General features: G+C 37.0%; 1 protein-coding gene across 1 annotated transcript; it reads right to left on the bottom strand.

The window, feature by feature from the left end:
• Positions 1–10,954: 10,954 nt before the first annotated feature.
• LOC147524906 (uncharacterized) lies at positions 10,955–12,244 on the bottom strand. Its single transcript, XM_086577132.1, has 3 exons — positions 12,076–12,244; positions 11,368–11,961; positions 10,955–11,238 (listed from the first exon to the last, which is right to left on the bottom strand). Exons 1-3 carry the CDS (start codon positions 12,242–12,244, stop codon positions 10,955–10,957), a joined length of 1,047 nt encoding a protein of 348 aa, XP_086433258.1.
• Between the last annotated feature and the right edge of the window lie 1,097 nt (positions 12,245–13,341).

Here is a 13,341-nt window from a genome sequence, read left to right as displayed (position 1 = left end):
GATTTGAAATTTGCTATGAGCCTAGTTGATGTTGGTGTTCGTAAATGCAAGGTGATGGATGTTTTTGTACATAGGGTTGGAGGTTTCTCATGTGTTGGTTTTTTGAAGAAAGACTTGTATAATCAAATGGGGCTTGATAGGAGAAATTGATGTATTGGTGGTGACGCCAGCACATTGCTGGCTTTCATGGATAACAAGGTGAAGGGAGATCCCTTATTTCATTACAAGTATAACTTAAATGAGGGTGGGCAGCTGGTTATACTATTTTGGACAGATTCCACCTCACGTGTGGACTATAGTTGCTTTGGATATGTATTGTTGTTTGATTAAACATATAAGAGCAACCAATACATGATGCCGATTGTTATGTTTGTTGGAGTAAACAACCATTGACAAACAGTAGTGTTTGGTTTTGCATTGTTGACAAGTGAGTGTGTGGAGTCTTACGAATGGGTATTGAAATCTTTTATTAGCGCGATTTATGGCAAACACCCTAATTCAGTGATCACTGATGGTGACCCGGCGATATGCGAGGCTATGAGATCTACTCTCCCAAATTCGAAACACCACTTGTGCTCTTGGCACATTATGAAAAATTGCCTCAACAATATCAACATCGTTGGATTTTCAAAAGATTTTTACATTATTATGTTTATGAAGTGCTCGTCTAATGAGTTCGAAGAAAGGTGGGAAACGCTTATGAAGAAATTCCAAGACAGTAATAGGAAATGGGTGAACCTGATATACCATAAAAAAAAATATGTGGGGAGAAGCATATCTCCATGGTGAGTTCTTTGCCGGTTGCAGAACCACCCAACATTGCCAGAGTATAAACTCCATAATCCGGCTTCATGTGAAAGCTGGAATACAGTTGTTTGAGTTGTTTGGAAAAATAGAAGTAATAGTTGCAAATATCTAACACCGAGAGCACGAAGAGGAGTTGTTGACGATAATAACCAAACCAGTCATTCATACCCACTTGAACGAATATGCAAATCAGGCTGCATCTATCTATACTCGAGGTGCTTTTGGTTGTTTTAAGAACCAGTTAAATGAGGAAGTGATGTACACTGTAGACAGTAAAAAAGATGTGGGTGACAATATTTGTGTGTACACCATGAGTCGCCATTTTAACAGGCAAAAAAAGTCGACTGTGAGATACAATGTTATATTGCAAGATGCTAGCTGTTCATGTGGGCTATTTGAGTCATGTAGATTTCCATGTAGACATATCATTTCAGTTTACAAACATGAGGACGTTCGTGTGATACCTCATGGCTGCTTTTTTAAGGAGATGGACACAGGTTGCTAAATTGGTTGTTCCATTAGGCGATCCCAACTTTTCTGACATAGTGGCCTCTGTTATACGTTTTAGTGATCTTACAACCAAATGTAATGAGATATGTTCGTGGGCCTCCTAAACAGCCAAAAGCATAGAAGCTTCCAAAGTTTTTTTAGGTTCTTTTTCTAGAAAGAATCTAACTCCATCTGCTTCTGAAGGCAGTCTACATGCTACTTTTGAGATGCCTAACAGTCCACCAGAAAATCCAATAATCGATGAGACTTCACCAGCTTATGAAGACAGCCCACGTGTTCCTTTTGAGATGCCTTTTACTCTGCCTAAAACCACACATCGGCAATCGTTTAATGATCCCCCACATGTAAAATCCAAAGGTTGACCGCAAAATCCTAGCAGATTTCAAGGTCACAATGAGACCAAAAAGAATAAGTGTGACCATTGTGGTCAGACTAGTCACACAAAACCCACGTTCCGACTCTTGCATCCGAAGGGCGGAGGTAAGTTTTATTTATCTTTGCGATATTTACTTTGGTTTGTTCCCAACTTTCTAATGTCTATATTTCCAATTGTATATTTTTATTAGTTATTGATTCTACTTTATTTATGCAATATTTTTCATTGTGTTGCATTATTTTACAGGTCCAAGTATTAACCGCAACTATGTTGAACGCACTGCTCGAGTACGTTGCCGACGTACATGAGGAAGATTTCAAGTTGAACAGAGATACAGGGTGTAAGTTGAGAGTTTGACGTTATAAATTTCATTTTTGTATAGACCTGTGGATAACGTGCATTGATAAGAGTGTTCGTTTATCTTTTAGTTACATCAAAAGATATTATTACAAGGTGTGTGAAGACATATAAGAACATGCATGCATGTACATCTCACTTTTAGAGTGTTTTTTGAAATTTCCTCTTCGAGCACATGACATTTTATTTCTTGCATGTGTATTAGTATGTAATGTTGTTTGTTTTGTGGGCGTAGTAAGATTGGATCAAGGAACACCGGGACCTCAAAGGTACAAGTGTAGAAACTACCAATCTACGGAGCACACAAAGCCTAGGTGTCCACATCCGCATAAACACAATGGTGAGCAAGGTACGACACATGTTTTGGTTTCGCACTTGTTTACCTTATATGGTGATGACGTTATAGTGTAAACTTAGATTGTACTGTTGGCACAACTATTTATTGCCTATTTTTATTTTCTGTTGAACTTACAATATTTTGTGGTGGTGATGATCCAAATTATGATATTGGGTACAACATTCCAAAAAAAATCAATGTTGACAAGTTTTGTAGTGAGGATGGGCGGGTGTTTTTCCGCATGACAGATATTTGATGTAAGGGAAAGAGATGTGCAACTGAACAATGTATAGTATTTGTGTTATTTGAAGCACTTGTTGCTAAGCTTCTCACAAGATTTAGCGATTGTTTTGTTTTCAATAGTTAGAGCAATTGTTTCAACGGTCTTCATTTGTAATATTATCTAGCATCTGTGGTTTTATTTTGGCTTCATGAATCGGATAGATATTATGATTTTGTTTATTACAGTCTAGGAACTTTACTGATGTTGGAACTTGTCAGTGCATGAGTCATTTGATATGATAAAAGTTCTACATAACACAGTTTATATGGTATAATGTTTGGGGAGGGATACACCCACTCCCAACCCACTCCAAATCTTGCCCACACACTCCTCCCCCATCTGAAGGTTCCAATTAAACACAACTAATGTTTTGGTTCCGACGACCTAAACAGATTGCACAAAAGCCTCAAAAACGATTTCGGCAGATCATTTCCAGAGAGTTTTGACCTTATCGACCGATGCAGACCGTAGGTATCCCTCCACAACTACTTCAGACCACTGTCATATAAACCTAGACGACCCCATAAAATCAATTAGGTATACACCCGAACGACCCAGGCATGCCGATCTAATATATTTTCCTAGACCCAGTCATGCCGATCGTTTAGTTTGGGCCTAAAGCGCACAATGCGAATGTAAAACCCCAATTTGTTCTTTTCTCTTTCTTTCTCTTAGGAAAACCAAACTTTCAATAACAAATTGAAATAAGAACTTGCAAATCCACTACAGAAGATGAAGAAGACAACAACCAAGAGTAAAAAACCATTAACTACCAAATCAACACCTATGAAAGCAGTGGATCGTGAGAAGAAGAGAAAAAATGAGAAAAATGTCAATTTTCAATCAATGGGGAGGGGGAGAAAAAAGCAATGCCCGAGAGATAAGGTAATTATGTCAATTTTAAGCTTGGGCATTTTAGTTTTTGAGTATTTACGGATTTTGATGAATGTCCATATTGAGTAGTTTGATGTGTAGTGCTGGGGTCCCAACCTTAATATGAGTCATTTAGATTTTAGAGTACAATTCAAGTTAAGGTAGCTCTGAGATTGTGTTGATTGGTCTTCTCAATGTATAATGAAATAAATATTGCATTATCAATGAAGATGCCATTAATCATGTCGTTTATTATATTTGAAGTGATGATGAATATTGCGTTGTCAATCAATTAAGATGAAATCAATCTGTTTGTGCAGTATTTGAAGTGATGTCGATCTTATTTGGCTTCACTTTTCAATGATGTGAAGCTCAGTTGGCATCACTTTTGCAATGATGCTACAAATTGATGATTTAACATACATTCCGTAAATCATAATGCTATTAAGGGTGTTTCCTATAGTTATTTGGACTTATTTATTTGGACATTTTTCATGCATAGTCTACAGGAAACACAGTTAGCAGCTAATAAGAAGAGGAAAAGGAAGGAAGTGGTAGTTCAGGGAGGGGATGAAGATAAGAAGAAAAAGAAGGAAGAGAAGGCAGTGGATGAAGATAATAAAGAAACAAAATCTGAGCCTTTTCACTCAAGCTTTTTACCAATTTTTATACTTGCCAATAAACTCCATGAGTCGAAAGCTGGTGTTGATTTCAATGATCTAATGGGTAGAACACCATTTAGTCACATTTTTAGAGTGTTTTTTGATGATTTGTTGGACAAACAAATGTTCGTAAAACAACAAGCATCATAGTGGATATTATTAAAACTTACGATGAAAGGGAAGAAGCATTCAAGTTAGGAGAGGTGTTTGTCAAATTAACAGCTAAAGAGGTTTCTAGAGTGTTTGGTATGCCAATGAATGGGAGTCATGTGATTACGAACGTTTGTGCGAACGAGTTGAGTAAAACGGGGTTTGTGACTTGTCACTTTAGTGGGGAAAAGAACTTGTCCAAGGAATTGATTATAAATGCTATTTATAAATTAGTGAATTCATGGAATGGCAAGCAGGATGAAGAGGACTTCATCAAACTTGTTTCATTATACATGATCAGCAATATTCTCTTTCCAACACTATCAAGAACACAGTGGTGGTTTTTGAAGTACTTAGAGAGTGTCAAAATGATGAATGAAGTATCTTGGCCAAAAGTGATACATCAATACTTTATGTGTCGAATGAAGAAGTACTATCGTGAACCTACAAAAGTGAAATCTTGTGCAATTCTTCTTTTGGTAAGTTACAATCTCAATTCACTTTAGTTTGTTGATTGTCATTTTATAATTAATTTTATTTTTGACATGTTTACTAATTTTGTTTTTGGTTGCTCTTCATATCAGTACTGGTTGTGCAATCACGTCAATTTGGTTAAAGCAATGCTAACTAGACCTTGTGATTATGTACCTTCGTTCGCAAGATGGAATATTGTAACACTCGGCAAAATGCTTCGTACCCAGTCCTTGTAAAATTTGAGCGTGGACAAGGTGAGCAAATGTATTAGAATTTCAAGTTATTCCCTTCCCCCTATATGATCTCTTCTTCGAAATTTCGATGTTGTCAGAATTTCATTCCAATTATGGAAGTATTTTCACTGTCTGGAACTCTGTTGCAATGTCAAGTTCATTAGACATTGATTTTTTATCACTTGTGAAGTTCAGCTTCTTTCCAATGTCAAATAAACTTGACATTGATTGTTTCCAATGTCAAATGCATTTGACACTAGTGTGTTTCCAATGTAATTTTTGTCCAAACAAATATTTTCAATGTCCAATGAACTTTACATTGCATTCTTACTGTGTGAAGTTATTATCGGTGTTTTCAGGTGACCGCCGAAATCAAATTTAAGGAAGTGGAGCTTGTTACATTGACAAGTGATAAGATTCCAACAGAAGAGGACTTAAGGGGAAGGTATATTAAGTTGGAAGAAGAAAATCAAAGCCTGCGGGCAGAGAATGAAGCCTTGAAGGCCAAATTAAAAGAAAGAGAAAAAGAAATTGAAAGTTGTTGGTGTAGAAGCTCTCAATTTATAAGTACTAAGAAGGACGAGGAGGAGGGTAAGAAGGAGAGCGAGGAGGATGCTAAAGAGGAGTCCAAGAAGGAGTCTGGGGTGGAGACTAAAAATGAGATGTCACCATTTAGAGATAATGAAGAGGAAGCATTTCCATTGACACCGTCTGTTCCAATGGATGTGATGCTAACAAATGAAGCCAACCAAGAGGAGCTACAACCGGAGTTGCAATCAATGGTTGCAAATCAAAAGAAAAGGATGAGAAAGCATACACAAAAAGTGAACAAGAAGAATGAGAGAGAGGGAAAACAAAAAGTGGTTACGGTAATACGTGTTGACGATTGTCCGACTATAACAAAGCTTGGTGAGAAGCTACTTTCAGTAGAATCTTCAGCAACGTTTCGATGTCTTGATTCTCGAAAGTAGTTAGTGGTTGGGAGGTTTTTCAAGTCTGCACATGTAAAGTATATAAAATCTAAGTGAATTTGAAAACCTTTTATGATGCCAAGTTCATTTGACTTTAAAGAAAGCGTAGTCGTATGTATTTGCAATGACAATTGAAATTGCCATTACTAAGATGTATATGTTATTGTATTAACTAGTGTACGTAATGTATGTGTTTCATTGCATCACCGTTGCTTGGGATGGAGACACAATTCAAGTACACGGTAAATAGCTGGAAAAATTTATGTTTAACAGATTTGTTAATGGCCAGGTAAGCTATGCACACATTTTTTTCTCATATATCATCAGTGAAAATTAAATTGACTTACTTCTAGGATACACTATGTAGGTATTAAATTTGTATCCTCGAGAGATAGAGAAGATAATTGATAGTGGTCGTAAGCCTAAAAAAAGAGCACTTAGCCATCACTTTGACACTATGACTTTCGTATGTTCAAAACCAAGGGTTATATAATACACAGTGTTGCATACTATTGGTATATCTTATTACTTATCTCTTCATACTTATTATTAAAAAAAAATTACAAACTACTGTGATTTGTGCAAAACACCTTGAGAAGGTTTTATTGATTGATCCACTGTATCAACTTCACGAAGATGTTCAGAATCTATTCTTTCCTATAAATAGTGGCAAAACTATCAAACAAAATGGGGGATACCATTGGACGCTCCTACATTATAACATGATGGATAACGTATGGACACACTTTGATTCAATGAACACAAGAAATCCCCTCACATCCGTTTCCTATAGGAATGCTAGGAAAATAGTGAGTTACTAAACTTGAGTTTGTGCACTTGCATGTGAAACTATTTTTTTGTCGATTTTAATTTGTACATGTTAGAGTATTTGTAATATCTTCTATAAATCTTCTATAAATCTTCTATAATGGCAACACAAATGGAACGTGTCTGTACAATTTTAAATGAACACAATGCGCAGAAGAATAACAAGAAGCCCCTTTTAAAGGCTACGTTGTTGGAAATTGGAAAGTACCCTCAACAACGACCAGATTCGTAAGTACTTCGAGCCTAGTTCTTTTGTGATAAAGTTAGTCTAACACTGGAAATGTGACGCGAGATTTAATACTTCTTTTGTTTAAGCTTTAGGGTGGACTGCGAACTATTTGTGTGCAAATTCATGGAGTGGAAGGCAGGTTCCATTGATCACTTCCCAAAATTACACCAAAACACGATGACTGATTTTAGGGGGGAGTTAGTGTACAAATTACTAACCGATGCACCATACTGCTGGAAGGCATAATAGAAGCAACACCCCCGAAAAGCAAACGAATGTTGATGAGATTAACTGGGGGCTTACAACTGAGGATGTTATGGATTTGAATGTGGATGCTATGAATTTGACTGTGGATGTTATGGATTTGATTGTGGATACTATGGATTTGACTGTGGATGCTATGGATTTGATTGTGATGACGTTGGAATGAAGTATCCGGATTTCATTAGATTTAGGGATTGAGTTGGTCTTGTTTTAGTTATGTTAGCTAAGTATTGTAGTTGTATTTGCATGAGCTGCTTGTTTAAAGAATGGACTAGTTGTATTAGCTTCTGAGCTGTTTTATGAAATAAAAAACTTGGCTTGTTTCCTTTTCCTTTTTAAATGGCGTCTGTTATGTTAATATGACTTCATTTTATTTTTGGAATAATGATATGATGGTTGAAAGTAGTTCTGACAATGATGATATTTTTTGGAATGATGATATGATGGTTAACAATATGGAAATTGGAAAGTGCCCTCAATAACAACCAGATTCGTAAGTACTTCAAGCCTAGTTCTTTTGTGATAATGTTTGTCTAACACTAGAAATGTGACGCGATATTTAATAATTCTTTTGTTTAATATTTAGGGTGCACTACGGACTATATGTTTGCAAATTCATGGAGTGGAAGGCACGTTCCATTGATGCCTTCCCGAAATTACAAGAAAACGCGATGGCTGTTTTTAGGGGGGAGTTAGTGTACAAATTATTAACGGATGAACCATACTCCTAGAAAGCAGAATAGATGCAAGACCCCCGAAAAGCTAACAACGAAGGATGCTATGGATTTGACTGTGGATGCTTAGGTTTTTTATTAGGTTGGAATGAAGTATGTGGATTTTTTTAGATTTAGGGCTCGAGTTGGTCTTGTTTTCATTATGTTAGCCCCTGTTTTGTTGTTGTATTTGCATGAGCTGCTTGTTTGAAGAATGGACTAGTTGTATTAGCTTATAACAAGATTTTTATGAAATAAAATACTTGCCTTGTTTCCTTTCCCTTTTTAAATGGCGTCTGTTAATTTGACTTCATTTTATTTTTGGAATGATGATATGCTGGTTGAAAGCAGTTCTGAATATCACACTTCGTGTCATATAATTTGCAATATGAGACTATGTGACATTGTGAATTGACAATAGCAAATTCGTTTCACATCGCAACCAGTAAAGATATCGGCTTCCATTCGACGCGGTGGAGTCAAGCTACTTCCTTTTGGTCCAATGTGTTCAGACGAATTTGGTCCTAACCATGTGCGCAGATCATGAGAGATTTAAATTCCAAACGAATTTGCTCCTAATGATCTGTGCAGATCGTGAGAGATTCTAAATTCCAGAGGAATTTGCTCATAACGATGTCATGGAGTCGTCCCATGTGTACGATGTCACGGAGTCGTACAAGCGGCATATGGATGATGTGAGATATTTAAATTCCAGACGAATTTGGTTCTAACGATGTGTGCAGATCGTGAGAGATTCTAAATTTCAAACAAATTTGCTCCTAACGATGTCACGAAGTCGTCCAGGCTGCATGTGTACGATGTCACGGAGTCATCCAAGTTGCATTTGGACGATGTGTGTAGATCGTGAGAGATTTAACATTGCAGACGAATTCACTCCTAACGATGTGTTCAGATCCTATGAGATTTAAAATTCCATACGAATTTGCTCCAAACGATGTGTACAGATCGTGGGTGATTTAAACTTCCAGACGAATTGCCTCTTAACGATGGCATGGAGTCGGCCAAGCTGCATGTGGAAGATTTCATGAAGTCGTTGAAGGGGCATGTGGACGATGTTATAAGGTCGTTCAGTCAAGTGACATTGCAAAATCACAATGTGAAACTCATTTGACATCCCAACCAACTATCCATCCAGGCCTTTGGCATTGCCAATTTCACAATGTCAAAAACTCATTGAACATCCCAACCAACAAATCATGAATAGATCAAAGTTTAAAATCATTCACAAGTCATGAATATGAAAGTTGGTAATCTGAGTAGTTAAATAATCAAGAAATTGGGTTAGAGAGTCTCATTTAAAAAAAAAAAAACTCAAAAGCCCTACCAATAATTTTTTTGGGTTTTAATACTCCTGCATTGTTTTTATCCGCCATAAGTGTTTTTTTATAGAAAATCTTTAGAATCTAAGCTTTTGACTCGAGACCAGGTAGCCACTTGTTATTTTTTAATATAATTTATTCTCTTTTTCACCCTTCTAAGATAACTACATGTAGATAAGATAACTACCAGAATAAGTTTGAATAAGATAACTACCTGTAGATAAGATAACTACCATAACAAGAAGAGTGGATTTTGGGTTTGAATAGAATTTAGATTTATAAGGAGTAAAACTACTGTGCGTAGGAGAGAGAGAGTGGTGTATTGAATCTAGGCCACTCATAACAGCAAAATGTACTGGTGTATTGCTCCACAAAGTACTGTCCAAAGGCCTAGAGTAAATAACTTAAATATATGTTTTAAAATGTTGAGTTTCAAAATAACTTAAATACATTTAAAATTTATGAATTTTTTAAGAGATTATGAGAGAGGAAATCTCGTTGTTTCACATATTATAGAAGTAGTTGCAAATAATTAAATAGGGTATTTTTGTCCATTGCTTCAAAAAGTGGTTAAACATGTGTCAAATTCTGGTTTTGGTCAAACTTGGGTGTAAAAACTAAAAATATTATGCCACTGTCTTAGGAGTCCAAAAAATTCTTAACATACTCCCTTAAACTAATTTTCTGGTTAAATAATAGCACTGTATCCCATAAACAAACAAAACAAAGCATCACAAGTCAAGTTACATTATATATCTCACAAATGAAATTTTCCAAAAGAACAACACTACGATATTTCATTGTTTTTTTTTTTTTTTTAAACGATTAAGGGTTGAGGCAGACCCTAACTTGCATTAATTAACAACTCTTGCATACATAGTTCACACTACATCCTTTTCCACCAGTACAGATAATTCCCTGGACAAAGGTGGCAAACTAAAAACATAATCACCCTCCCCTCTCGCAACTGGCTTTGCTATAAAGTCGGCCACTAGGTTACATTCTCTATAAATATGCCTATACTGAAGAACTTCGAAGCTATTCCCAAGCCCCTTACTGGCAGCTACTAAATTGAGACAATACCACGGGCTCTCCTCCTGTCCTAGAAGCACTTGAATAGCTCTCTTGGAGTTAGATTCGATAATCACTTTCTTGAAGTCTATTAGAACTGCCACTTTAAGGCCTATCTCAATGCCTTTCAGCTCTTGATACAAAACTGATTTAATCCCCCCTCAACCTTGAAAGATGGCAGCAACATGACCTTCCTTATCTCGTATACACCCTCCAAAGCTAGCATTAGTAGCTGTCATGGACCCATCAAAATTAATCTTCATGATTCCCTCCATAGGTTTTGTCCATCTGCACACTATCTGTGTCCTCTGCTTGAATCTGACTGAAACTCCTATGTGAGACAGCATGTCATTTATTCCTGGACTATCTACTTCCTCCTTCAAGATTCGCTGGAAGTAAACTTGCATCTTCCTCAAAATGTCCCGGCAGATGACTTGAGCTATGTAAGCCACTTTCTTGCATTTTCGACTGTTTCTTTAATTCCAAATCCCATAAATAGCCGCACATGTCATCGCCCTAATAATCTCTATCTCTATAGAGTTTTTCCTTGTTATCCCCATGATGAAATTCCATTCCATAGTTGACTCTTTCACCATCTCCTTAAGCCTCATTGCTGCCTTTATTCTCGACCACACCTCTTTTGTGTAATCGCAATTGAAGAACAAGTGCTTTGAATTCTCACCTTGAGCATTGCATAAAATACACTTTGAGGAATTGAGAATTTTCCTGTGTCTCAGCCTATCCTGAGTCGCTAGACATCCTGCAAACAGTTGCCAAGCTATGAACGAGTGTTTGGGAATAGCAAGCTTTCCCCAAACTAGTTTGCTCTACTCCACTTTTTCTTTCATATTTTTCAATACTATGTATGCTGACTTTGTGGAATACCTACCAGTTGTGGAAGCCGTCCAAACCACTTTATCCTCCCCCAAATGAGTATTTATCTCACATTGCAAAATCTGCTCCTTTAGATCACCCTCTGGTAGACTGTGCACTATCTCATTCCATCTGCCACCATGAATAAGCTTACTAACTGGTGCGTCTTTTGGGAGGCTTAACCAGGCCAGTGCTTTAGAGTTTTTGAGAAGAAGACCTGATGGAAGCCATGGATCATGCCATATACTGGTTTCCCTCCCATTTGCAATAAGATGCTTTGTGAACTTGAGTGCTTTCTCTCTATAGTGTAGGACATTTCTCCACACCCAAAAGCAGTCAGTCGGTATATTCATAGTCCAGAAGAATTGTCCTCTTAAACGATAAGCTCTCACCCACTTTGTCCACAAACTCTCCTCTTTACTGGCAACCTTGAAAATAAGGCCACAATAAGCTGCAATGTTCCACACTTTAGTATCTATGATATTAAGCCCCCCTTGGTGTTTATTGTATCTCATTACAGCATGACTTGCTTTGTGCATCTTAGCTTTCATCTCCGGACCAGCCCATAAGAACCTGTTACATATCTTTGAAACTTTCTTCAGCACTCCTTCTGGCAAGATGAAAGTTTTTGCTCAGTATGTATGGAATGAGGACAAAACTGACTGGATAAGTAGCAGTCTTCCTGCATAAGATAGACATCTATTTTTCCAGTTAGAAATTCGACCTGTAATCCTCTCGACTAAAGGAAGGAAATTCATAACTCCTATTCTCTTTGCTGTCAGGGGAAGACCCAAGTAAGAAACTGGAGGAGAAATCAAGCTAATACCAAGTATATCAGCTAACTCAACACTTCCTGCAGGGCTCATACTTCCAGTGAGGAGAGTAGACTTCATGTGATTGAGTTTTAGTCCCGTGAGAGAAGAGAAGCAGTCTAATGCACCTTTAATGGCTGTAATTGAAGAATCATACCCATTACAGAATAGCAGAAGGTCATCCGCAAAACATAAGTGGGTAAGTTTTACTCTCTTGCACTTACAGAATATTTCATTGTTGTGTTAAGGCTAATTACAAAAAGCTTAAGTCTTCAAGTTTCAACGTCTCCAAACTATCGAGGCAGCAAAACATTTGTGCAAACTTCTTGAAGCATACGTTCTCCATATCATCTATGGGCGCAGTTTGTTTAGTTTCGAAATTACCATTGAGACAACAATATGTTGTCAGAAATAAGGCATATCCTCTACAAGTTCATATACAAATCCGCGTGGTTAGTCAAAATGAAGATGTAAGGTAACCAAACTATAGATAAGTAATTCGACAATGAGAAATATACTAGAATGTGTGAGATAGTTACTTGTTCAAACCAATTTACCAACTTTTCCCCGTCCCAAAGCTCCATGAATTTCATCATGAACACCCCACAGTCAAAGCTATAGAGATAAAGATCCCTAGTTACTCTACTCTCCCATAAGATTGCACTAAACTAAAATTTGAAACTATAAGATGGCCATAAGATAAGTTATATACCCATTGTGTTGTTGTGGTACATCTTGACATTTCTCGATAACCCAATCTTTCACAGCACACTTTTTGGCATATTCATCTCCAATAATAGACAAAGTGAAGTGCATTTTGGTAACCTAAGAAAACACAAAAGTCAGTTATAGTTTGAAAACATCAAGCGTGGACTGTATATTCTCAAATGACCACAAAAGTAAACAAAACAAAACAAACTATAGACTTCATCGACTCCATCCCTCCATAAATGTTGGATGCACTACTTGCAAGAGAGTCCAATATCACAACTTTGCGAGCACTAGGATCAAAGACATATAGCCACCATTGATTACCGTCGACGATGGGCACAAACCACTACACAACCACAATCAAAAGTAGTTCAAGGTTGCACTTTCTACCAAAGTTGGGAACTACCTTATAAAACCATGAGTCATTGTAGAATTATCTTACCCTTCGATATTCGTAGATATCATTG

This window comes from Coptis chinensis, chromosome 1 (assembly GCF_015680905.1).
Source record: "Coptis chinensis isolate HL-2020 chromosome 1, ASM1568090v1, whole genome shotgun sequence".
NCBI classification, from domain to species: domain Eukaryota; kingdom Viridiplantae; phylum Streptophyta; class Magnoliopsida; order Ranunculales; family Ranunculaceae; genus Coptis; species Coptis chinensis.
Note: the sequence above shows the minus strand (reverse complement) of the source record. Positions and strands in the feature narration are given on the sequence as shown.

What these genes read in the sequence shown, in the direction of transcription:
- LOC147524906 (XM_086577132.1), bottom strand. Translation starts at nt 12,244, where the DNA reads ATGAAGTCTACTCTCCTCACTGGAAGTATGAGCCCTGCAGGAAGTGTT. An exon ending in TTTAGTCGAGAGGATTACAG is followed by an intron (nt 11,962 to 12,075) that starts GTCGAATTTCTA and finishes TCATCTTGCCAG; the next exon opens with AAGGAGTGCTGAAGAAAGTT. An exon ending in TTGGACGGCTTCCACAACTG is followed by an intron (nt 11,239 to 11,367) that starts GTAGGTATTCCA and finishes AACTGTTTGCAG; the next exon opens with GATGTCTAGCGACTCAGGAT.